The sequence below is a fragment of the Phocoena phocoena genome, chromosome 11 (assembly GCF_963924675.1).
Source record: "Phocoena phocoena chromosome 11, mPhoPho1.1, whole genome shotgun sequence".
Taxonomy (NCBI): Eukaryota; Metazoa; Chordata; class Mammalia; order Artiodactyla; family Phocoenidae; genus Phocoena; species Phocoena phocoena.
Window position 1 is genome coordinate 61,650,555 of NC_089229.1, and position 23,072 is coordinate 61,673,626.

Here is a 23,072-nt window from a genome sequence, read left to right on the forward strand (position 1 = left end):
CATCTCCCATCTATACATGCTGTCATTTCCTGAACCGCAAGAGGCCCTCATAAGCAAGAATCGTAGGCGTAAGTCCATACCACCTTACATGGTTATCCATTAATTCCTCATACAACTAAGCCCACAAACTCACACTTACAAACGGTCATACAAACACACCCAAGAGTACCACCACACCCAGAACACCAATAAAGTAAGCAGAGAACTTACGCCATCATGATGACACTGAAATCTAACCAGTTCCACGGATCCCGTAAAAAGGTAAAGCCATCTATGCAGAAACCTCTTGCAATGATTTTCACTAGTGATTCAAATGTATAAATCCCTGTGAACGTGTACCTGTCAAAGAAATGGATATCTTGAGGTAATTTCTGAACAGACAGAAACTTTAAATGAATCTTTTAAGATAACACTTGCCGACGGGTGGCTTCGACTAACAGAGACAAAACAGAAAGAACACAGCCAATACAGCAGAAAGGAAGTGAGGAAGAGAAAGGGAGGCTTCAAATGAAAACTGAAACGTACAAACCAAGAACTCTGGAATGTTGCACTGGGCCCTGACGGGTACTGCAAAGAAAAAACTCTGTATTGCCACCTAGCACACGATCGTTTTGAACCAGGCGAGGAGGCCCCACAGCTAATTTTAACTTGAGACAAGTCAAAAAGAAAGGGAAAGCTAACGTTGGAGGAGAAGGCAGTATCATCAGGATCTGAGGGTACAAGATGGTGATGGGGCAGCAAGTCAAAGCATTGGCTGACACAGGAAAGGGCAGAGGTGATGAGCAGTAACTTCCAGGGCATACTTTCTCTTTCTAGAGTTGACCTCTAAGGATATCTCTTAAATTCCACATGTATCCTCACACATCTTTGTGACGTGAAAAGTGGGCAATAACTTTCTTCCTTGGTGGATAAGCTGTGCAGTGCAAGATTCAGTGACTAAAAATACTTAAAACAAGCTGGCAGAAAAATAAATAAATGAGCTACTTACTCCACATTCTTCGACCATTCAGGAGGGTTACTAAAAGTCATGAATACACAGTTGGTCAAAATAGTGCACATAATGATCATGCTAAACACTGTAGAAAAAAGTCAAGGGAGAATATACAAAATCTGGCCAGTTTTTATCCTCAGGAAGCAAACACATATCGCACTGGGTGTCACAGGAATTAAATCAGTAACCTGAAAGGAGACAAAGCACAGAGGGGAGGAAAAGGCGAGGTGATAATGAAAACTGTGGTCATCGCCATGAACACAGAGTGCCACCATGTGTACGCACACCTGGCCAGAGAATGGAGTGGACACAGCAGCATGGCCACTCTCTTTCCAAAGCACCGTCACTGTCCTACGCCTTTTGGATAAACATTTCTCCCTCTTACCACTCATGCCTCTAAATACCTCTCTGCCCAATAACCAGCAATCTTGTAGTCTACCAGATGCCAGAGTCATCAGGTGAGAAAATAAATTAAACCTAGTCTACACTATTCAGCAGTCATTTATTGTTAATTATCTTGCATTACCCGTTATTTGGAAATGTGCAGGTCATTAATGATTTTTCTTCTTTTTAATAGTCTTCCAAAGGTCTGATTGTTCTTGTGGGGCAAGGCAACAGTCAATGTGTGCTGAATGTGTCCAGTCTGGGAAACCGGTTACGGTACATTGGGTAGGGACTTTAAGGACATCTGCACCACCGGACTCCTAAGAGTTAGGTAACGAGGCAAATTCATCTGGTCATTCTGAAGGTGCCTGGGAATGTTTATGGGTAGCAAATCATTCTGTTGCCATTTTAATTCCATCCAGGATCTCTCTCAGCCCTTCCTGCTCTTGTCTACTGAGAAAAATTAAACGGCTTCAGGTCGATATGAGTTACTCGAACTCCAACTGTCACTTTAATAAGCACAGAAGCCATATCTCATTTGTTGCTAACTCACTCTCTCTTGCTAATGGCATTCACTGTCTTCATTCATTCATTAGTGGAGTTTTAAGAAGAAAAACTACTTCTTACAGCTGGATTCTTCTCTTCACTACAGCTGTATTTTTCTTCAGGGAATAACAACATGTTCTGGCTAGAAGAGAAAAAACACCATCTTCTGATCCAGCAAAAAGGGAAGAAGTCCATTGTGAGTTATTTGTTTACTTATAAACCTTTAGATTTCAGATCTATGTTGCTTGTAAACCAAAGATTCCAGACCAGGTTGCGAAGTTCTTACTGTTAATAAAATATGCAAAAGCTTAGCAAACCTATTTACAAAGTAGCAACCGCTGGTTTCCTCATCCTACTTGGAGGGTACAAAGACTCTGAAGCGTGGGACTAAGTACTGTCAAACTGAAGGCCAACCATGAAAGTTTAAAGTCGCTATGCAAAGTTGCTAACCCCGTCACATAATTTTTCATCTGTCATATAGTCTCCTATATTAATAAGACATAAAAGTCAAGCCACATGAATAAATTGGCATTTTCTGTTTAAGGGGAGCAAAAATACCAAAACAGATTCATGGCAATCTTGCAATCTAGATCTAAACCTCTGTACCAAGGAGGCCATTTAATCTGAGAAACTATCTTAGATACTTTCGAAGCTCACTGCTCAAGAAATCAAAAATATTCAAGGCAGATCTCTAAAATACTCATTCAATTATTTGTAACTCAAGAAGTAGCTTTTCAAAAGTTCTAATATGGACTTTAATAATATAAGAAGCTGAACAATCTAACTCCTGAAGTCTGAGTGCTTTAAAAAGTAAGACTTCAGTAAAAGGTTACCATCTTAATTTGTTGCTCTCAATGATATCCACAAAATTCCAGACTCCCACGACATCATCCTAAGAAAAAAGAATTTGCTGAAGCTCAACTCAGGATTCAGCAGAAGTCACTCTTAAAACTTCTAACTGGTGGGATAGTCACCTACACTACTGGTAAAATACTTAATATACAATTAAGTTGTCCACATTCAGAAACACACACCAGCGACCATGCAACTGCTGCACTCACTCCACATTTGCAGAAAAGGATATGAATGTATCAAAATTTTAATAGCTATTCTTCTTATCAGGTTAAAAGGACTTAAAATGTACAAGGCAGGCGTGGCACTAAATCTGAAGAGAGTTTTCCCTCTGTTTAATACTACAAAGGTCTGTGGAAAAAGAGAGAGAGAAATTATTAAAGCATGGGAATTAATCATCACATGAAACAACATTTTTCTAGGCAAGAAATAAACTCAAATGTACTTGTAAATTTTACTTCCCAGTTTGGTGTCTAGGGCAAGAAACCTTCAGGCAATATTAAGGCAAGAGAAACCTCTTTCCCTCACCTCCCTCCCCCCTCCCTGCCCCAGATTACATTACAAATAGATGACACTATCTCAGCAGTTTTACAGAATAAAGTTTCCTTTCAGAAGCAAGACATTTGAATTATACGTAAACTACTTTATGCCAGCTCTGGACAAGATACTTAAGTTTATTTATTATTTTTTTTTCCCTTTTTATTTATTTATTTTTTTTGCGGTACGCGCGCCTCTCACTGCTGTGGTCTCTCCCGTTGCAGAGCACAGACTCTGGACGCGCAGGCTCAGTGGCCATGGCTCACGGGCCCAGCCGCTCCATGGCACGTGGGATCTTCCCGGACTGGGGCACGAACCCGTGTCCCCTGAATCGGCAGGCGGACTCTCAACCGCTGCGCCACCAGGGAAGCCCTAAGTTTATTAATTTAGGATTCATTCACTCAACAAATATTTACTCAGTGCCTACTATATGCCAGGCAACGTTCTAGGTGCTTGGGAAGTATCAGTAAACAAGGCCACCCTAGTGTGAGGAGCTTATACTCTAAGGGGGGAGGCAGATAATAAATAAAGAACATAATGAGTAAGTAAATTACACCAAATGTGATAAGTGCTATGGAAAAAGGAAGATGATCAGGGAAAGGAGGCTCTAGAGTACAGGGGTCAGGGGATGGGGTGAATTGGAGAGATGACAGGTTTGGTGTGGATTTTTTTTTTGAAGTATAGTTGATTTACCATGTTGTGCCCATCTCTGCTGTACAGCAAAGTGACTCAGTTATACACATATACACATTCTTTTTTTTAAAAATAGTCTTTTCCATTATGGTTTATCCCACGAGATTGGATATAGTTCCCTGTGCTACACAATAGGACCCTACTGTTTATCCATTCTAAATGTAATAGTTTGCATCTATCAACCCCAAACTCCGAGTCTATCCCTCTCAGGTGGTCAGGGTAAGCCTACCGAGAAGAGAGATTTGAGCAAAAACTCAAAGGAGGTGAGGAGGGTTCTTCATTCAGCCAGTATTTACCTACCAAGTCTACTCTGTCTGGCTTTTAAGAGCCTCCATTATCAGCCTTGCCAAAATCATTCCTGGCGTGAACCCTCCTGTCTTGCCAAACCAGTACAGGTTATAGTCATTTAAACTTTAGTCTCGGCTCTCATTGCTCAGCCTACCCAGAATGCCTTTTCCTGTCACATGACCTCAATTCAATTAAAATCTTTTTGAGCATGTTTTGTGCCAAGCATTGTGCTAAGCTCCTTGGATACAGGATTGAATAAAATTGTACTTTTAGGGAAGACATATATGTGAACTAGTAATTATGATGCAGGGTAAATACAAAGTTCAGTAACAAAAATATGCGTAATGTATGAGGCAGCAGGAGAGGGAGATTTTTCCCCCCTTGGGTGGGAAATGCAAGGGAAGAGAGTGGGTTGGGAGGTGTTCACAAAGGCAGGTAACTAAACATTTGGAAGGGGTTTTGAAGGATAAGCGGAGATTAAGAGAGATTAATTGGGCAGATAAAGGAGGAAGGGTTGGCAAGGAAAGGGACCAACATAGGATTACAAAGGTACAGTAACACAGAACTGTGGGTGTTTTCAGGAAATTGATAAGTAATTCAGTGTTGATGGAGGATAAAATAGAGAGGGGGAGCAGCAGACTGTGAAGCTGGAGAGAGATGTAGGGGCCTACTAGACTGAGCTCCTAAGGACACAAGGTCAGTGGCAAGTACACAGCCCTAGCATCTCACCATGCAGGTGAAAAAAGCAAATGGTCAAATGCTAGCCATTTTAAGTAGGTTTTTGGTTTTGTTCTGTTTTTTAATTTAAAGCAATACACGTTCATAATCATAAAAAAAGGAAGAGAGGACGGGCTTCCCTGGTGGCGCAGTGGTTGAGAGTCCGCCTGCCGATGCAGGGGACGCGGGTTTGTGCCCCAGTCCGGGAGGATCCCACATGCCGCGGAGCGGCTGGGCCCGTGAGCCATGGCCGCTGAGCCTGCGCTTCCGGAGCCTGTGCTCCACAACGGGAGACACCACAACAGTGAGAGGCCCGTGTACCACAAAAAAAAAAAAAAAAAAAAAAAAAGGAAGAGAAGACAAGTTCCATCTCATGACCCAACAATAACCTCTGCTGCTTGTATATCTTTTCAAAACTTTTCTGTATTAATATAACATAAATATAGCCTTAAAAAGACTCTCCTTCTCTCTCTCTCAAATGGGATTCTACCATAAATACTCTTCTGCACCTTGCATTAAAAAAATGAACCCTCACAAAGAAAAGCCCAGGACCAGATGGCTTCTCTGATGAATGCTACCAAATGTTTAAAGAATTAACACCAATCCTTCACAAATTCTTCCAAAGAATAGAAGAAAAGGGCACACTTCCCAACTCATTCTGTAAGGTCAGTACTGCCTTGATACAAAACCATACAAAGACATTACAAGAAAAGAAAACTATAGACTGATATTCCTTATGAATATAGATACAAAAAGCCTCAACAAAGTACCAGCCAACAGTATCTGGTAGCATATAAAATAAGGATTATACACCAAGACAAGTGAGATTTATCCCAGAAATGCAAAGATGATTTAACATATGAAAAGCAATCAATGTAATACAACATATTAATAAAATAAAGCATAATTACTGCATGATCATCTCAATAGATGCAGAAAAAACATTTGACAAAATCCAATACTCTTTCATAATAAAAACATTCTAGAAATAACAAACTAGAAATAGAAGGGAACTTCCTTAACCTGATAAAGGGCATCTATGAAAAATCCACAGCTAACACCGTTTTTAATGTTAAAAGACTAAAAGCTTTCTCCCTAAAATGAGGAACAAGGATTCCACTCTCACCACTTCCACTCAACACTGTACTGGACGTTCTAGACAAGCCAATTAAGCAAGAAAAACTATTTCTATTTGCAGATGAAATGATCTCGTATACGGAAAACCCTAAGGATTACATACACACAAAACTATTAGAGCTCATAAACAAGTTCAGCAAGGTTCCAAGACCAACATATGAAAATCAGTTGTATTTCCATATACTAGCAATAAACAATCTGAAAATGAAATTAAGAAAACAATGCTATAGAGCGGCTGGGCCCGTGAGCCATGGCCGCTGAGCCTGCGCGTCCGGAGCCTGTGCTCTGCAACGGGAGAGGCCACAACAGTGAGAGGCCCGTTTACCACAAAAAAAAAAAAGAAGAAAAGAAAAAAAAGAACACAACGCTGTGGGGCTCCCCTGGTGGCTCAGTGGTTAAGAATCCACCTGCCAATGCAGGGGACACGGGTTCGAGCCCTGGTCCAGGAAGATCCCACATGCCGAGAAGCAACTAAGCCCGTGTGCCACAACTACTGAGCCTGGACTCTAGAGTCCGCGAACCATAACTACTGAGCCTGCGAACCACTACTGATCCCGCACGCCACAACTACTGAAGCCTGTGTGCCTAGAGTCCGTGCTCCGCAACAGGACAAGCTACCGCAATGAGAAGCCCGCGCACCGCAACGAAGAGTAGCCCCCACTCGCCGCAACTAGAGAAAGCCCACGTGCACAGCAACAAAGACCCAATGCAGTCAAAAATAAATTAAATAAATAAATGTTTTAAAAACTATAAAAAGAAAAAAAAAGAAAGAAAACAACTCCATTTACAAGAGCATCCAAAAGAATAAAACACCTAGGAATAAATTTAACAAAAGAAGTATAAGACTTATACACTGAAAACTATAAAACATCATTAAAAGAAATTGAAAAAAACATAAATAAATGGAAGGACATCTTGCACTCATGGATTGCAAGACTTAATATTGTTATGGTTCAATGCAATCTCTATCAAAATTTCAACTGCCTTTTTGGGCACAAACTAACAAGCTGATCCTAAAATCTGTATAGAAATTTAAGGGAACCAAAATAGTCAGAACAATCTTGAAAAAATAAGGACAAAGTTGAAGACTCGCACTTCTCCATTTCAAAGCTTACCACAAAGCTATAATAATCAAAACTGTGGTACTAACATGAGGATAGCCAAACACATCAATAGGATAGAATTGAGAGTCCAGAAATAAACCCATACATCTATAGTCAATTGATTTTCGACAAGGGTTTTCGACAAGACAATTTAAAGGGGAAAGAGCAGTCTTCAATAAATGGTGCTGGGACAACTTGATAACCACATGCAAAAGAATGAATCTGAACCTCTATCTCACACCCGATATGAAAATTAACTCAAAATGGATCAAAGACCTAAATGTAAAGGCTAAAACTATAAAACTCATTGAAGAAAACATAGGTGTAAATCTTTATACCTTTGGATTAGGCAATGGTGTCATAGGCGTGACACCTAAAGCACAAGCAACGAAGGAAAAAAATAGATAAACTGGACTTCATCAAAATTCAAAACTTTTGTGCAGCAAATGACACTATTAAGAAAGTGAAAAGACAACCCAAAGGATGGGTGAAAATATTTGCAAATCATGTATCTAATAAGGGTTTAGCAGCCAGAATAGATAAAAAAAACACCTACGACTCGACAGTAAAAAGACAAATAATCCAACTTAAAAATAGGTAAGGATTTGAATAGACATTTCTACAAAGCAGATATACAAGCAGCCAATAAGCACATGAAAAGATATTCAACATTATTAGTCATTAGGGAAATGCAAATAAAACCACAATGAGATACCTCTTTACATCCACTAGGATGGTAATAATTTTAAAAAAGAACATGGAAAATAACAAATGCTGGCAAGAATATAAAGAAATTGGAACTCTCGTATATTACTGGCAGGAATGTAAAATTGTTAATCCACTTTGGAAAACAGCTGGCAGTTCCTCAAAAGTTAAACAATGAGTTACCACATGACCCAGCAATTCCACTCCTAGCTATATATCCAGGAGAACTAAAAACAGGTTCACACAGAAATGTATACGTGGATGTTCATAAAAGCTCTATTCAAAATACTGCAAAAGTGGAAACAACCCATCAACTAACAAACAGGTAAACAAAATGTGGCATATATCCATGTAACAGGATACTCTCCAGTCTTAAAAGGATTGAAATTCTGACATATGCTACAACATAGATGAACCTGGAAGACACTATGCTAAGTGAAATAAGCCAGACACGAAAGGACAAATGTTATATGATTCCATTTATCTGAGGTATCTAGAATTAGCAAATTCATAGAGACAGAAAGTAGAATAGAGTTTATGAGGCGCCTCAGGCAGGAGGAATGGAGAGTTATTGTTTAATGGGCAAAGTTTCTGTTTGAGATGATTTAAAAATTTGTGGAAATGGATAGTGGCGATGGTTGTACAACATGGTGGATGTATTTAATACCACTGAATTGTGCACTTAAAAATGGTTAAAATGGTAAATTTTGTGTTATGTATAGTTTACCACAATAAAAATATATTGACCCTTGAACAACATGGGTTTGAACTGCTCAGGCCCACCTGTACGTGGATTGTTTTCAATAGTAAATCCTACAGTACTACACGATCCACAGTCGGTTGAATCTGTGGCTGCGGAAGCACAGGTACAGAGGAACCGCAGACACTAAGGGACCGCAGGTGTGGGGGACACTGCATGTTTGGAGGGCTGGCTAGAAATTACATGTGGATTTTCAACTATGCTGAGGGTCCATGGCCTTAACCCCTGCATCGTTCAAGGGTCAACTGTACACCTCAGATACAAGGTGTTATTGATACATTTTTAAAAATCAGTTTTATTCCAAGCCAAATAATAGAATTAAGGATAGTAATAGCTAAAAGTGGTTCCCAACCCATTCTGAACTTCAGAAAGATTTAAGGAGCTTTTTGAAAAATAAGGACATCTGGGCCAAGAAAAAAAGAAATAGAAGTTAAGTGTTTATACGTGCTACAACATGGTCTTGCAAAATCTTGAAAAGAGTTCAGACACAAAAGGCCACATGTTGTATGATTTCGTTTACATGACATGTCCAGAACAGGCAAATCTTGATGGAAAGTTGGTTAGTGGCTGCCTAGGGCTGGATGGAGAGGGGATTAGGAACTCGCTGCAAATGGGTCTCTCTAGGGTGATGAAAGTGTTGTGAATCTAGATAGTGGTAATGCCCGTAAACCTTGTGAAAAAAAAGCCAATGAATTGTACACTTTAAAATGGTGGATTTTCTAGCTTGTGAACTGTATCTCAATGAAAACAAAACACCACAAAAACACACACAAAACTGAACCATGTAAGAGGTAGAAGACATATAAAAAGTTCTAAACAATGATACCACACACATTTATGCACCCATCAGTTAGCCTAGGAAATAATGCCTTACCAATATTGCTCCTTTCTGCACTCCTTTCCAAATACACACTCTCCTTCCCACAGAGGTCAGCGATATTTTGAATCTGGTACTGAGGTCCCACTTTTTTGTGGTATATTTCCAGTTACTCCGAGCTCCCCCTTTTCTACACTCAGAGTTCGTGTCTTTCATTATCCTCCCAGCTCTTTTTGTACCCTCCCTTCCACCCTCTCCACCTCCTCCTAGAACTAAGTTTCAAGCTCTTGGAGAGCGGGAACCAACCTCACTCCTCCCACTACCTCCCACAGCTCCAACATAATGCTCAGCCCAAGCACTCCCAATAAACGGTTGCTGGCAGATTTTTCAAAGTTCCTGTCTTCTCATCTTCTGCTCTTTCCTCTCCTAATCTGACAGAGCCACACCAGTCTCTCCACAGTAGAAAAGCAGTGCTGGTACTGAGCCATATACATCCTGGAAATGCTCAATGCACCATCCCCAGTGTGAGAATGCGCTGCAATGATATTCTTCCTGTACTAGAAGGGACTGGCTCCAGTGGGGCACGCTGCAGGGAAAGACTAATCCTAAAAGCAAGAGGAAGTAGTAGACTTGGGGTTAGGCAGAAAGAGGTCAAGGGCTGAGCTACTGGCTCTTCCATATTTTGGCTTCCCGAAGAAACAAAGAGCCCTGCACTTTCTCAAAACCCCCTCTCTGAAGTACTTGTACTCCTCTGTGTTTCTATAGCAACCCCCTCTCTGAAAATGCCAAGCCTTTTAAATAACCTCCTCATTCAACCTCATAATATTCCCATGAAGTATGTGTGAAGGAGGGATTATTATCCTCTATGCATCTCACAAAAGCTCAGGAGAGGGACACCACCTATCAAAGGTCAGGCAGCAAGGAGCAACATATTATTGCAAGTTTAGAGCCTCTTTACAGCTCCTATTGTGCCAGATTGAGAGGCAGTTCAATGGGAATATGGCAGAGAACGAACCTGGTGTGGGGGATGGAGTCTCTGGTGAATGAGAAAGTTGAGCCCCTGGGGTACGCTGCATAAAAGCCTCAACAACAACGGAAGAAGCACTGGACCGCGCCCCAGGATCCAAAACTACCAGGCTGGGCCTTTACAAAGTCACCTACCTGCCTCAGAAGAAGACAGGCAACAGGGTTGTTAAAAGTTAACAAACTCTGCACCTTCCCAATTTCTCATCTTGTAGTTTGGTCATGATGGAAAGATAGGTCCAGGGGGGCCACTGAGGGTGTTTCCTATCTCAGAATCAGAGCCTGCACAGCACCTGGCATGGAGCAGATGCTCCATAAATGCCTGTTGCTTGGTGACTGAACAAATGCTTGTATGTCTGAGGTGAGGGAAAAGGAGAAGAGGAAAAGGACAAGGAAGACGTTAGGAAACTGAAGTTGTTAGGCCTTGGTTGAAGAAGAACTAGGAGGCAGCTAGGATTCTGAACGAGTACAGCAGTGCTGAGTTGGCAAGAAAGAGACTGATGATCCTGAGGGAAACTAGGTCTTTTTAGTGAATTTTAAAACGATGGTTTTGTAGGTATAAAGGCTTCCTTATGGACATTTTACGTGTGAAGCAGAAATTTCACAATTAATTTGGATACTGAATACTGCATACAGAATAGTTTATCATCACTCCTTTCTAAATATTTACACCCTCTATCTTTATCAAGTATAAAAACAGGAGATATTTCTTCTATTCAAAGAGAAATAAACGTCTCGCTTACACTAAACCTCCAGAAACGAAGGTTAATCCGCCATACTTCAAGCAGCAAGTTGTATTACAATAAAACAGACTTTATTGTTAAAATAATTAGATTTACATATGCTAAATTCATATGCAGTTTTTCAAACTTCATCTTTTGCATAAAGCAAGATGCTGTTTGGACCAACACAAGTTCTCAAAGCTTAGGGATCTCCTTTTAACACTGGAGCTTGCAGTGCTTATCTGAGAGATAGAGTAATATATATCAGGGGTCAGCAAACCTTTTCTGTAAAGGGTCTGCTGGCAAATATTACAGGTTCTATGGGCCATACAGTCCCTGTTGCAACAACCTGCCATTGTAGTTGCAAAAGTAACCACAGACAATACGTAAACAAATAAGAGTGGCTGTGTTCAAACAAAACTTTATTTACAGACAAGGAAATTTTAATTTCATAAAATTTTCACATATCACAAAATATTATTATGCTCTTGACTTTTCCCCAACCCTTTAAAAATGTGAAAACCCTTCTTTTTTTTTTTTTTTAAGCCACACCATGAGGCCTGTGGGATCTTAGTTCCCCAACCAGGGATGGAACCTGTGCCCCCTGCAGTGGAAGCGCGGAGTCCTAACCACTGGACCACCAGGGAGGTCCCATGAAAACCCTTCTTCTTAACTCATGGGCTGTACAAAAGCAAATGGCAGAGCTGATCTGGGCCAGGGGTCAAGGTTGGCTAATCCCTGTGATGTACTAACACCAGTTCTGACCTAAACCAGACTGGTTGCTTAAGAATGATCTGATCAGCTTTTAAAAAAAAAAAAGCAGATTCGCAAGTCCCACCTCAGAGGTTCTGATACACAAGCTGCAGAGGAATCTGTGCGCATCAGGATTTGAGAACTGCCACATCACCTGTCAGGTATTAAAACACATAGGTTGTCCTTCTTTACCTGCCCCTACCTGGCTATATGGCCTGGGGGAGCCCCTGCAGCTCTCTGGATCTCATTTTCCTCATCTCTAACATGAGAGAGGGGGCTGCCTGATGGGCGTGCCCAGGTCCTTTCCAGCTCTGACATCTGTGAGTCTACAATTTACAAAATACACAGAAGCATCCAATATTAAGTGCAACAAAGCAGCAAACCGTACCTTTGAGGAGAAAACCTACTATTATTCATTCCTTCACATCACATCTTGCTAGAACTCTCATGAGTTATTTATTTTGCTCCTTCAACTGAAACTCTGTCAAATCCATGGTCAACAGTGCTTAATACTATCCTGACAACTATACTTATGTGGGCAGGGGGCAGCACGGGGCAGAAGTGTACCAGACAGAACTGTACCACAGGCTGCTTTTTCCCTGCCCTACATCCCCTATTTATACCCCGTCTTAGCAGGACAGTGACTATGGGAGAGAGAATGGATAAGGATGACCGGTGATGGGTTGACTTCTAAAAATATATATACAAAAGCATTTTAAAGTCATACACACGGCTGATTTAAATCTCAGTCATCATTGTTAAACTGCTGTTAAGAATCCAGAAAAGAAGATTCATCCCTTATTCGACACTGTGCTCCAACACCAGATCCTTTAAAGCTCAGGAGGAATGCGAAGGACAGCAAGCTTTGGATTCTTACGAGAATATTTCTTAAGCAACAGTCACTTGGTACTCATGAAATCCAATAATATTCTACCTAATCTGTCTTAAATTAGATCTTTGTGAAGTAAATGAGTTAAAAGGGAAATTGAAATTGAATTGTGGTTTATGGCCCAAGGGAAAATATCGGTTTATAACAACAGCCACTGAATGTGTGTGAGCACAAGGCCCATTAGCAGCGGTGGAACGGCTCTTCACAAGTTACGGCATGGAGTACTAACAAATGTGTCATGCCGGCATAAGATGAGCCTTCTGAAAAGCACAGGTTCGGGCTTCCCTGGTGGCGCTGTGGTTGAGAGTCCGCCTGTCGCTGCGGGGGACACAGGTTCGTGCCCCGGTCCGGGAAGATCCCACATGCCACGGAGCGGCTGGGCCCGTGAGCCATGGCCGCTGAGCCTGCGCGTCCGGAGCCTGTGCTCCGCAACGGGAGAGGCCACGACAGTGAGAGGCCCGCGTACCACAAAAAAAAAAAAAGCACAGGCTTTTCATTTCTAATTAGCAACGTGGGGATAGAGCACACGATGGGGGAGCTTTGCCATTGCTAACGCAGGGTAAGAGATATTCTCTTCAGTCTACAGTAAGGAGCAGGGACATAGTGCAAGGCCAGGTGCGAGCTCATTCACACTCATGCCAAACAAATCCTAGCACACTGCAAACACAATACAATAAACGCACACAGTTACCAAAGTACTGCATGCAGCCAACTCATGAGCATTTCCCCACCCTCACCCCAGGATTAAGCTTTTTAGCCATACAAAATGTATAAATTAAAGTAATAAAGGGTGGGTAAATATGAAAGGACATTACAGGGAGGAGTACTCAATGCAGGGGTGGAGTATATCACAGAACAGAAAGCTTCTTAGGGAAAGGTTTATTATCCAGCTCCTGGTTTGCTGTGGGACACAAGGCCCAGGAGAGCAGTTCTCCACCCAACCAAGTTCTCCCTCCCCTGAGAGGTCATCATTTCAGTTGGGGCGAAGGTAACCCGCAGGCATCTGATGACCTTCCGGCTATAATGAACACCTAGGGGCTCAGGGATTGAGCTAATCTACAAGGGGGCAGTTGGGAGCCAATATCCTTTGGCTCCATCTGGCTATAACTGTTATCGACACTGATTTATGACCATCTCTCCAGGGTTTGGACCCTAGATCCTAAATGTTTTGACTTCTGGAATTGCCTGACCCTCTCATTTTTAGCTGACTTCTAGCCTTAAATTCTTGCCTGCTAAACCTAATATATATATATATGTACCTTTTTCTCCCAGACATACGTCACCTCTTCTGAACCAGGCAACTAGCTAATTTGACTTACAACAGTTCTTAGCTCTTTCCTGCCTAACTATAAATTCTTAATTCTGGTACCTTCTACGGGGGCAAATCCTCTCTGCCTACTGGTTTCAGAGTGTGCACGCACAGAGAAGCACTCTTCTACCCAATAACAATACAAATATAGCTGATCGGAAAAACAGCTCCAACAGTGATAAGAGCGGTAGCCAGTTGTCCACTAGTCAATGGCTACAGTTTTTGGCATTTGCTTCTAAGTGACTATACAGCCAATACAGCAGGCAACAAATAAATGTCCTTTCAAGTTTTCCCTGTTTTAATATAGAAAAAACTTAATGCTAAATCTAAACAGATTCTACCTCAGACTAGGAAGCTGTTCAGAAATAAATGACCTGCACTGTCAAAATGACTTACACCCTGTTGAAAAGGAGTCCTGATGCCTTTCTGAACGCTAACCTGCTCGGTGGGTCCCTCAAGTAAAATTACAATTATAGTCCCAGTGTGTCCCAGGAAAGGCTCCAGCACAGGCACAACTGGCCTGAATTCCCAGAGTGCCTGCGTCCTGGTGCCCAGCTTGGAACGACTGAACTAAAAAGCAGGACATCAGGACACAGGCAAGTTCTTTTTTCACTTAGGCTCATACTTCTGTTTGAACTATCTATTTAGAGCCCTCATCTTCCAGGTCTCTATTCCACTACACTGAGGAGTGAGCAAGAGAGACCTCCAAATCCCACATTTATATTCCTTTCGTTCATTAATAATTGTACCTATGAGTCTGTTTGAAGAGATAATAACACTTAGCATGGATCAAGCAGGTACTATGCGCAGGCAGCCTCCTGAGATGCCTTATACAATACCTGTCCGTCTCACAGCCACCACTTGATGAGGTAGGGACATTTTATAGATGATGAAATTGTAGCGAGACCACACAGTTGTTTACTGGTAAAACTTCGAACTGAATCAAGGCAGTCTAACTCCAAAGCCTATTCCTTTTTCCTTTATAAATATTTTTATTTTATTTATCTTATATTTGACTGCGTTGGGTCTTCGTTGCTGCGCACAGGCTTCCTCTAGTTGCGGCGAGCGGGGGCTTCTCTTGTTGCGGAGCACGGGCTCCAGGCGCACAGGCTTCAGTAGTTGTGGCTCGTGGGCTCTAGAGTGCAGGCTCAGTAGTTGTGGCGCACGGGCTTAGCTGCTCCGCGGCATGTGGGATCTTCCCGGACCAGGGCTCGAACCCGCGTTGCCTGCACGTTCTGCGGTGGCGGATTCTTAATCACTGCGCCACCAGGGAAGCCCCAAAGCCTACACTTAATTATCACACAATACTGCAACTTTGAAAAAGCTTCAAAACTACTTATCAAGCCTAACTCCTCACTTTACAGATAAGAAAGCAAGCACAGAGCGCTCCGCCCAAGCTGAGACCACAGAGGTGGGAACAGGAATAGAAGGGTCATGATTTTAGGCAACCAACTCAGGCTGCTAGGGCTAAGTTTCCTTATTGATAAAATAGTGATAATGACTGACAGCACCTACCTTATCAGATTATGAGGATTAAGTGAAAATTCACGACAAGTCCTTACTACAGTGCCTGGCACAGAAGAAGGACTCAACAAATGCGATCACGATAACGCTGCTGCTGCCACACAGATGCTGCTCTTCCTTCTGCAACTTGGCACCTCAGGTGGGGTGGCAGGAGGGGACTAAGGGGTAATATTCAAGTTACTTAGTATTCACACACTTGACATAAACCAGTAGGACACTTGTGCATAAGCGAGTCCAAGAGTCCAAAGTCACTACAGTACAGCTGCACTGGCTCAAAATGGGCCCCAGAGGTTACTGCAGACCTGAGGACTCTGGAAGCAGGAGAAAAAAAAAAAAAAAAAAACTGCTGAATGCACACAGTGGGATCCAACGTGCCTCTCTCCTTTATCTCCCTTCTTACCAAACCAAGCCCCATGCTCCAGTCACAATGAGACTCACGGTTTTAAACACTTCAACGTTTTGCACGCCTCTCTGTCTTTTCATGTACTGTTCTTTATACCCAAACTACTCTTTCTTCTCTTTAACAGATGAAATGGTTTTTAACCATACTTTAATACTTCAAGGTACAGCTCAAATGTCACCTCCTCTCCATTCAACTCTCTCAAACAGAATTATCCTTCCTTCCTGTGTGTTCCCACAACACTTCTGTTAGAGCACTTACCATAGTATTGTCATTCTGTTTATACATCAGTAACTCTCACTGGACCCTGAGATCCTTAAAGGCAGGGGTATATCTCCAACTACTGTGACTTTCTTAGCTTAGCAAGCAGAAGATGTAATATGATGCCCATCTGGTACAAGGCAGACAGTTCGTACATATTTGTTGAATGTATGAATGAATCTCTTAGTCATGAGGCAATGATGCAGCTAAAATCGACTAACTTATAACTATATCCAGCTTTACGCTCGGTGTCTAATCGACCTTTTCCACTCTTTAGCTCATCCACCCATAAACATTTATTAACTTTAGTTTGAAAGGTCTTTTCATCTTTTCTACATCTTAGATACCATGCTGAAGATACAATATGCAACAAATGAACTAAAAAAACCCCATACTATATTCACATTGAAGCAGTGCAAAATGACAGAAAGTATCTAAAGATGATAGTAAGAAACAAAACCCCAAAATCATCCTGCAATATACTCTATAGAGACAGCATGATATGGTAGAAGGACCATGAGTATTAAATTCACATATCCCGGGTACTGAAACCCGGCTTTACCACACACTAGGTGAGGGAATTTCAACAGCAAATTAACATTTCTGAGCCACAAGTTTTTCTTACTTGTAAAAATGTGCAACATTCACTGATAGCTTCCTAAGTGATCCTCAAGGACTGCAGAAAATCGGAGAGTCAATAATGATACCTAGAATTTGGGTGGTATCCTCAACTAAAGTAGCAGATGAAGTAAGTAGGTTTGAGGGGAGAAAACGAGTCCAATTTTGAATACACTGAGTTACCTACGGGAAGTCCAGATAGAGATGCCTGGCAAGACACTGAATATTTAAGGAGTGCCCTAGGCTGGAGATACACATTCAAGAGTCGTGAGAGAATGGATAAGATCAGCCAGGGAGAATTTGCCAAATGAGAGGAACACAGGCCAAGGACTGAACCTGTGGGAATGTCAACATTTAAAGGAAAGGTGGGAGAAATGAAGGAAAGAGAAGGAACAGTCCAAGATGGAAAGAGAATTAGGCCAAGGAAGTGAAGAACTGCAAGAATCAGGGAGTAATAAACAGTGTCAAATACAGCAGAGAGGTTCAGTGAGATAAGAACTGAAAAAATGTCCATTAGATTTGGCAATTTGAGATCCTGGAGGATCTTTTTTTTTTTTTTTTTTTTTTTTTGCGGTACGTGAGCCTCTCACTGTTGTAGCCTCTCCCCTTGCGGAACACAGGCTCCAGACGCGCAGGCTCAGCAGCCATGGCTCACGGGCCCAGCCGCTCCGCAGCATGTGGGATCTTCCCGGACCGGGGCACGAACCAGTGTCCCCTGCATCGGCAGGCGGACTCTCAACCACTGTGCCACCAGGGAAGCCCCCTGGAGGATCTTATATTGAGAATGCCAGTAGAGCGGGGAGGATGCAGAGTCAGCTGCAAGGATGGAGGAGTGGGTGGGAGATGTGTAGGTGGTGAGAGTGAGCAACGGCTACTCTTTAAAAGCCTCAACGGCATGAGAAGAGAGATTATACCTGCTGGAGATATAGGGTCAAGTCTGGGTTCATTAAGATGGGAGAGGGTTTTAGTATGTTTACAGGCTGAGGGGAAGAACCACTGTGAAAGGGAAAGATAGAAAGTACAGAAAAGAGAGGGGATAACTGAGAGAGTGAAGTGCTAGAGAAAGTTGGGAGGCATGGATGGGCTCAAAGGCACAGGGAGAGGGATTGACATTGAACAGCAGATGGGTTGGGTACCTTATCCTCTGAAATGGGAGGAATATTTTATTCAGACTTCATTCCATAGGCCAAACTTTGTAGACTCAAAATGTGTAGAATAGGAGTGCCTTTTCAGAGCAGGTATCAAAAATTTTGCTAGAATCAGTTGACAGAAAATGCCATACAATGGGGAAATCCTAATCTTGAATTGTGTCAGATAGGGTTATATATAAAGAATTTACAACTCATGTGAATTTGGAATCAGTCAATCCCTGTATAATGATGTCACAGTCTTACTCTCTTTTACTAAGAATGGATTTAAAATATGGCTAATTATAGTGAGAAGATGATCCATATCTCTGTAACCTTGAGAATCCTCCAACATTTATACGGTCATTATTAAATATCCCATTCAACAGGTTAATTCTTTTTTTTTAAACAAACTTATTTAATTTTTGGCTGCATTGGGTCTTCGTTGCTGCATGTGGGCTTTCTCTAGTTGCGGTGAGCGGGGGCTACTCTTCGTTGAGGTGCGTGGGCTTCTCGTTGCAGTGGCTTCTCTTGTTGCAGAGCACGGGCTCTAGGCATGCGGGCTTCAGTAGCTGTGGCTCACAGGCTTAGTTGCTCCTCGGCATGTGGGATCCTCCTGGACCAGGGCTCGAACCCGTGTCCCCTGCATTGTCAGGCAGATTCTTAACCACTGCGCCACCAGGGAATTCCCCAACAGGTTAATTCTTAATAGAATAAAAAGATTTCATAAACTACACCCTGGAGAAACCATCAGAGATTAATTCCTAAAATTACCAGTCAGCGTAATGTTATAGCTCAGGTGATTAGCTAATAATACACACCCAAGAATTCAGGTAAGGGCTTCCCTGGTGGCGCAGTGGTTGAGAGTTCGCCTGCCGATGCAGGGGACACGGGTTCGTGCCCCGGTCCGGGAAGATCCCACGTGCTGCGGAGCGGCTGGGCCTGTGAGCCATGGCCGCTGAGCCTGCGCGTCCAGAGCCTGTGCTCCGCAGCGGGAGAGGCCACAACAGTGAGAGGCCCACGTACAGCAAAAAAAAAAAAAAAAAAAAAGAATTCAGGTAAAAGTTGTCTCTTATACGCTATGTGGCTCAGAACCTTGGAACTGCAAATTAGGACTTGTACAAGGACTAGAGAAGACCCGAGGTTCTTTTCTGGGGAAAATGCTAGGTTTATCTACAGGTGCCCCTGTAGCTCACACTAATGTTGAAATGTATTGATCTCCTGCCTATGTAAAAATCTAAGATTGGCAAACTCAGTGGAGTGACAATACTGGCTTTTAAACAACTCAGAATACCTGTGGTATGGGTCCTTTTAAAGATTATAACTTAGTACTTGCTAAAAGCATACTTAAGACACTGAATATTTAAGAGAGCATGTAGCCTTTGACTCTTCTGCACTGTCCACGTTTGGGTCTCTGTACCAAGTTACAGCGCCACCATCTTTAAGGTCCCTGGACTATATTAAATTCATGAATGTACCTGTGGTTATCTGTAATAATTTTATTTCTTTACTTGTCTATTATCTGTCTCCCCAACGAAAACTGACTTCCAGGAGTGGTATATAGAGCTTGCCTGCTTTGTTCCCAAGGGTATGGAACAGAACCTGGGTATAAAGAAGATAATAACAATTGATCCAATTATCAAACGAAGGACTGAAGGCTCAACTCTTTCCTTAAGCTTCTACAGTCAATCACAAATTCCTATCAGTTTATCTCTACATCACTTCTGACTTCACCTATTCCCCTTACTCTTCACTTCCACCACCCCAGTTCAGACCCTCACTAACTTCATAGCCGGTCGCTCTGTCCCAGTTCTCTTTCCCTCTGGTTTATCCTACACATCACTGCCATATTCACCTCCTCAAAACACAACTTTGATCACATATCCTTACTCCCATTCAAAAGCCTTCAGTAGGGCTTCCCTGGTGGCGCAGTGGTTGAGAATCCGCCTGCCAATACAGGGGACACGGGTTTGAGCCCTGGTCCAGGAAGATCCCACATGCCGCAGAGCAACTAAGCCCATGCGCCACAACTACTAAGCCTGCACGCTACAGCCCACGAGCCACAGCTACTGAGCCCGCGTGCCTACAGCCCGTGCTCCGCAACAAGAGAAGCCACCACAATGAGAAGCCCGCACACCGCAACGAAGAGTAGCCCCCGCTCGCCACAACTGGAGAAAAGCCCGCGTGCAGCAACGAAGACCCAACGCAGCCAAAAATAAATAAATCTTTTTTTTTTTTTTTAAAGGCTTCAGTAGTTGTCTATTGCTTATCAAGTGAAGACCAGACTTCTCAGCCTAACGCTGTAAGTCCTCCATGACTTGGCTCCAGCACTCCCTTCCCAGACTCATCACCCAACTCCCCAAATTCCAATCAAATTAGACTGTTTAGCTTTCTCTTACATTGTCCTATGCCCTTGTCTCTGAGCCTTTGTTTATATTGTTCTTTCTGCCTAGAATGTTTCAGTCTATCTCTCTTTTCTAAAATCCAAATATTATGCCTACTATGAAGTAATAAGGCCCTTTCTGAGGCCCCCTTATCAAAAGCGATACCACCCCACACACTACCATGTTATAAGCTATGTAAGGGTCAAAAATGGACTTTATTAATCTGTGATCCCCCCAAGAGAGCCCAATACCCCCAAGGTCTCACACATAGGAAGTACTCAAGAAGTATTTGTTGAATAAAGAGATCATATTTTATATGAGACAACCCAAACTGGTATATACCCGTCAGCTTCTCTCACTTCCTTTAGAGTCGGTTAATACAGGGAGGGTAACACAACTCCCACAGACGAGAAAGAAGCAAAACACTTAATAAAGGGAGGTATGACAGAACAACTTCGAATATTCAGGAAATAACATCCTTTGTATAATAAAGACTTGATACCAATAAATCAAGAAGAGCACTAGGTAGAGGCTATTACCTAATGGTCTTTGATAAAGTCCCTGCTAGTTCTAAGGACCTACAAGAGGAGAGTTAAGACTGGTGGCACTTACCAAAAGTAATTCAGCCCTCCAAAAATCCCCTAAAATGTCAGGAAACCCATTTCTTTTTTTTTTTTTTTTTCTGTACGTGGGCCTCTCACTGTTGTGGCCTCTCCCGTTGCGGAGCACAGGCTCCGGACGTGCAGGCTCAGCGGCCATGGCTCACGGGCCCAGCCGCTCCACGGCATGTGGGATCCTCCCGGACCGGGGCACGAACCCGTGTCCCCTGCATCGGCAGGCGGACTCTCAACCACTGCGCCACCAGGGAAGCCCCAGGAAACCCATTTCTTGATCTAATTCCTCAGCCCCTAAAGGAAACTAATTCTTCAGGAAAGGAAAAGATATATTGATAATCAGTGTTTTTCCCCCTAGAGTTCCATTCATTTTGGTAGATGGGAAAACTTTTCATTAGAAAAAAAAAAAAATCATAATGTCACCTTTCATGTTCAAAGCACTTAGAAAAGTACACAGTGTTTCCACAGGCATTATCTCATAAGATTGACTCATTCATTCAACAAGTATGGATTGAACACTTACTATAGGGCATGTACTACTCCAGCTAATGAGCATACAAGAGAATGAACAGTAAACAAATAAATATATGCTTGGTGTATAATGGAGAAAAATGAAGGAGGGCTAGCACAACAGGCTGTTTTGTTTTGTGTAGTGTAGGCAAGATATAATCTTCACAACAACACTGTAGAATAGGTGGGATATTAGCTATTAGCATAATCTTAATTTTCTATATGAGGGAGACTGAGATGCTGAATGGTTAAGTGACATGCCCAAGATCATTTACAATTAGGTGGAAATGGGATCAGAAATAAGGTTTCTCAGCTCCTGGTCTATTGCTAAGGCTATAAAAGAGGAATCTGATTTAAGATTGTTTAATTAAATTCCTTTTCCTCTAGATAATGATACTTGGAGAATGGAAAAGAACCCCATACCACGCACTTCCTTAAACCACCACCCTGAGAATGGCCTTCCTCCCATGTGCTCACAAGCATTTGCCTCAATTTGATTCGGTGAATAAAACAATGGAAACAGTTTGTTTTTTTATATTGCTGCAAAACGTTTTTTTTTTTTAAACAAAATAAAACATCTAGCTTTAAAACACCTAGTTTTCACTCAAAAGAGAAAGCAGCACCTAGGCCTATTGTGCAACAACAGGCAACTCAACACTTCATTAGCAATACTCCAAATCACACCTAATGAACTTAAATTCTCCTTTAACAGCCTGTCTCCACTCTGCACAACTGCTGAAAGTGTGTGAAACTAGATTCTGCAAGGATTTTCTGCCAGGAGCTCATGGGCATGCGTGCCTGTGGCACGCGCGCGCGCGCGTGTGTGTGTGTGTGTGTGTGTGTGTGTGTGACTTAAGAGTTCTTCATTTGAGGAAGCTGATGGCATTAATATTAGGGATGTAAGGAAAAAACTGTAAACATTGCTGGGCACAGGGTGCCCTGCCATACCTAACCTGAGTTACAACTAAAACCCACTTCTCAGGGCTGGGATCTTAATGTATTATAGAAATTCAGGAGGTGGAATCCGTTCCAATGTAAACAATCAAGTTAGGCTGTAAGGAAGAAGAGGCCTCAGGGCTAGGCCTAGACAAATGTGGTAAAGTGTCCAAAGGTGAAGTGAAAGCATAGAGTATATTCCAGAAGAAGGGGATGGAGACCAGAAGGCAGGCGACACCAGGGCAACAGAATAGTTTGCAACAGATAAAACATAATATGTGACAGGCATAATATGTGAAATACAACTAGAAAGATATAAACATAAGCGCAACTCCTACGTTGCATATATTGTAGATAAGGAAATTTGAAGCCCAGAGAATTTCAGTGATTTGGCCAAGGGCAGACAAGAGGCAATGGCAGAACTAAAATGAGGTTTTTCCATCCCCAGTTAAGTGCTCTTTTCACTATATCA

General features: G+C 42.3%; 1 protein-coding gene across 8 annotated transcripts in view; it reads right to left on the bottom strand.

Moving 5' to 3' along the window:
* SCN8A (sodium voltage-gated channel alpha subunit 8) overlaps positions 1 to 23,072 on the bottom strand; it is a 113,121-nt gene that overhangs the window by 84,960 nt on the left and 5,089 nt on the right. For all 8 annotated transcript variants that reach the window (XM_065888070.1, XM_065888067.1, XM_065888065.1 and 5 more), the window contains exons 2-4: positions 3,006 to 3,124; positions 989 to 1,078; positions 211 to 339 (exon numbers count right to left, since the gene is read on the bottom strand). In XM_065888070.1, the coding sequence (XP_065744142.1) occupies positions 211 to 339; positions 989 to 1,078; positions 3,006 to 3,124 (338 nt within the window). The remainder of the gene's footprint in view (positions 1 to 210; positions 340 to 988; positions 1,079 to 3,005; positions 3,125 to 23,072) is intronic.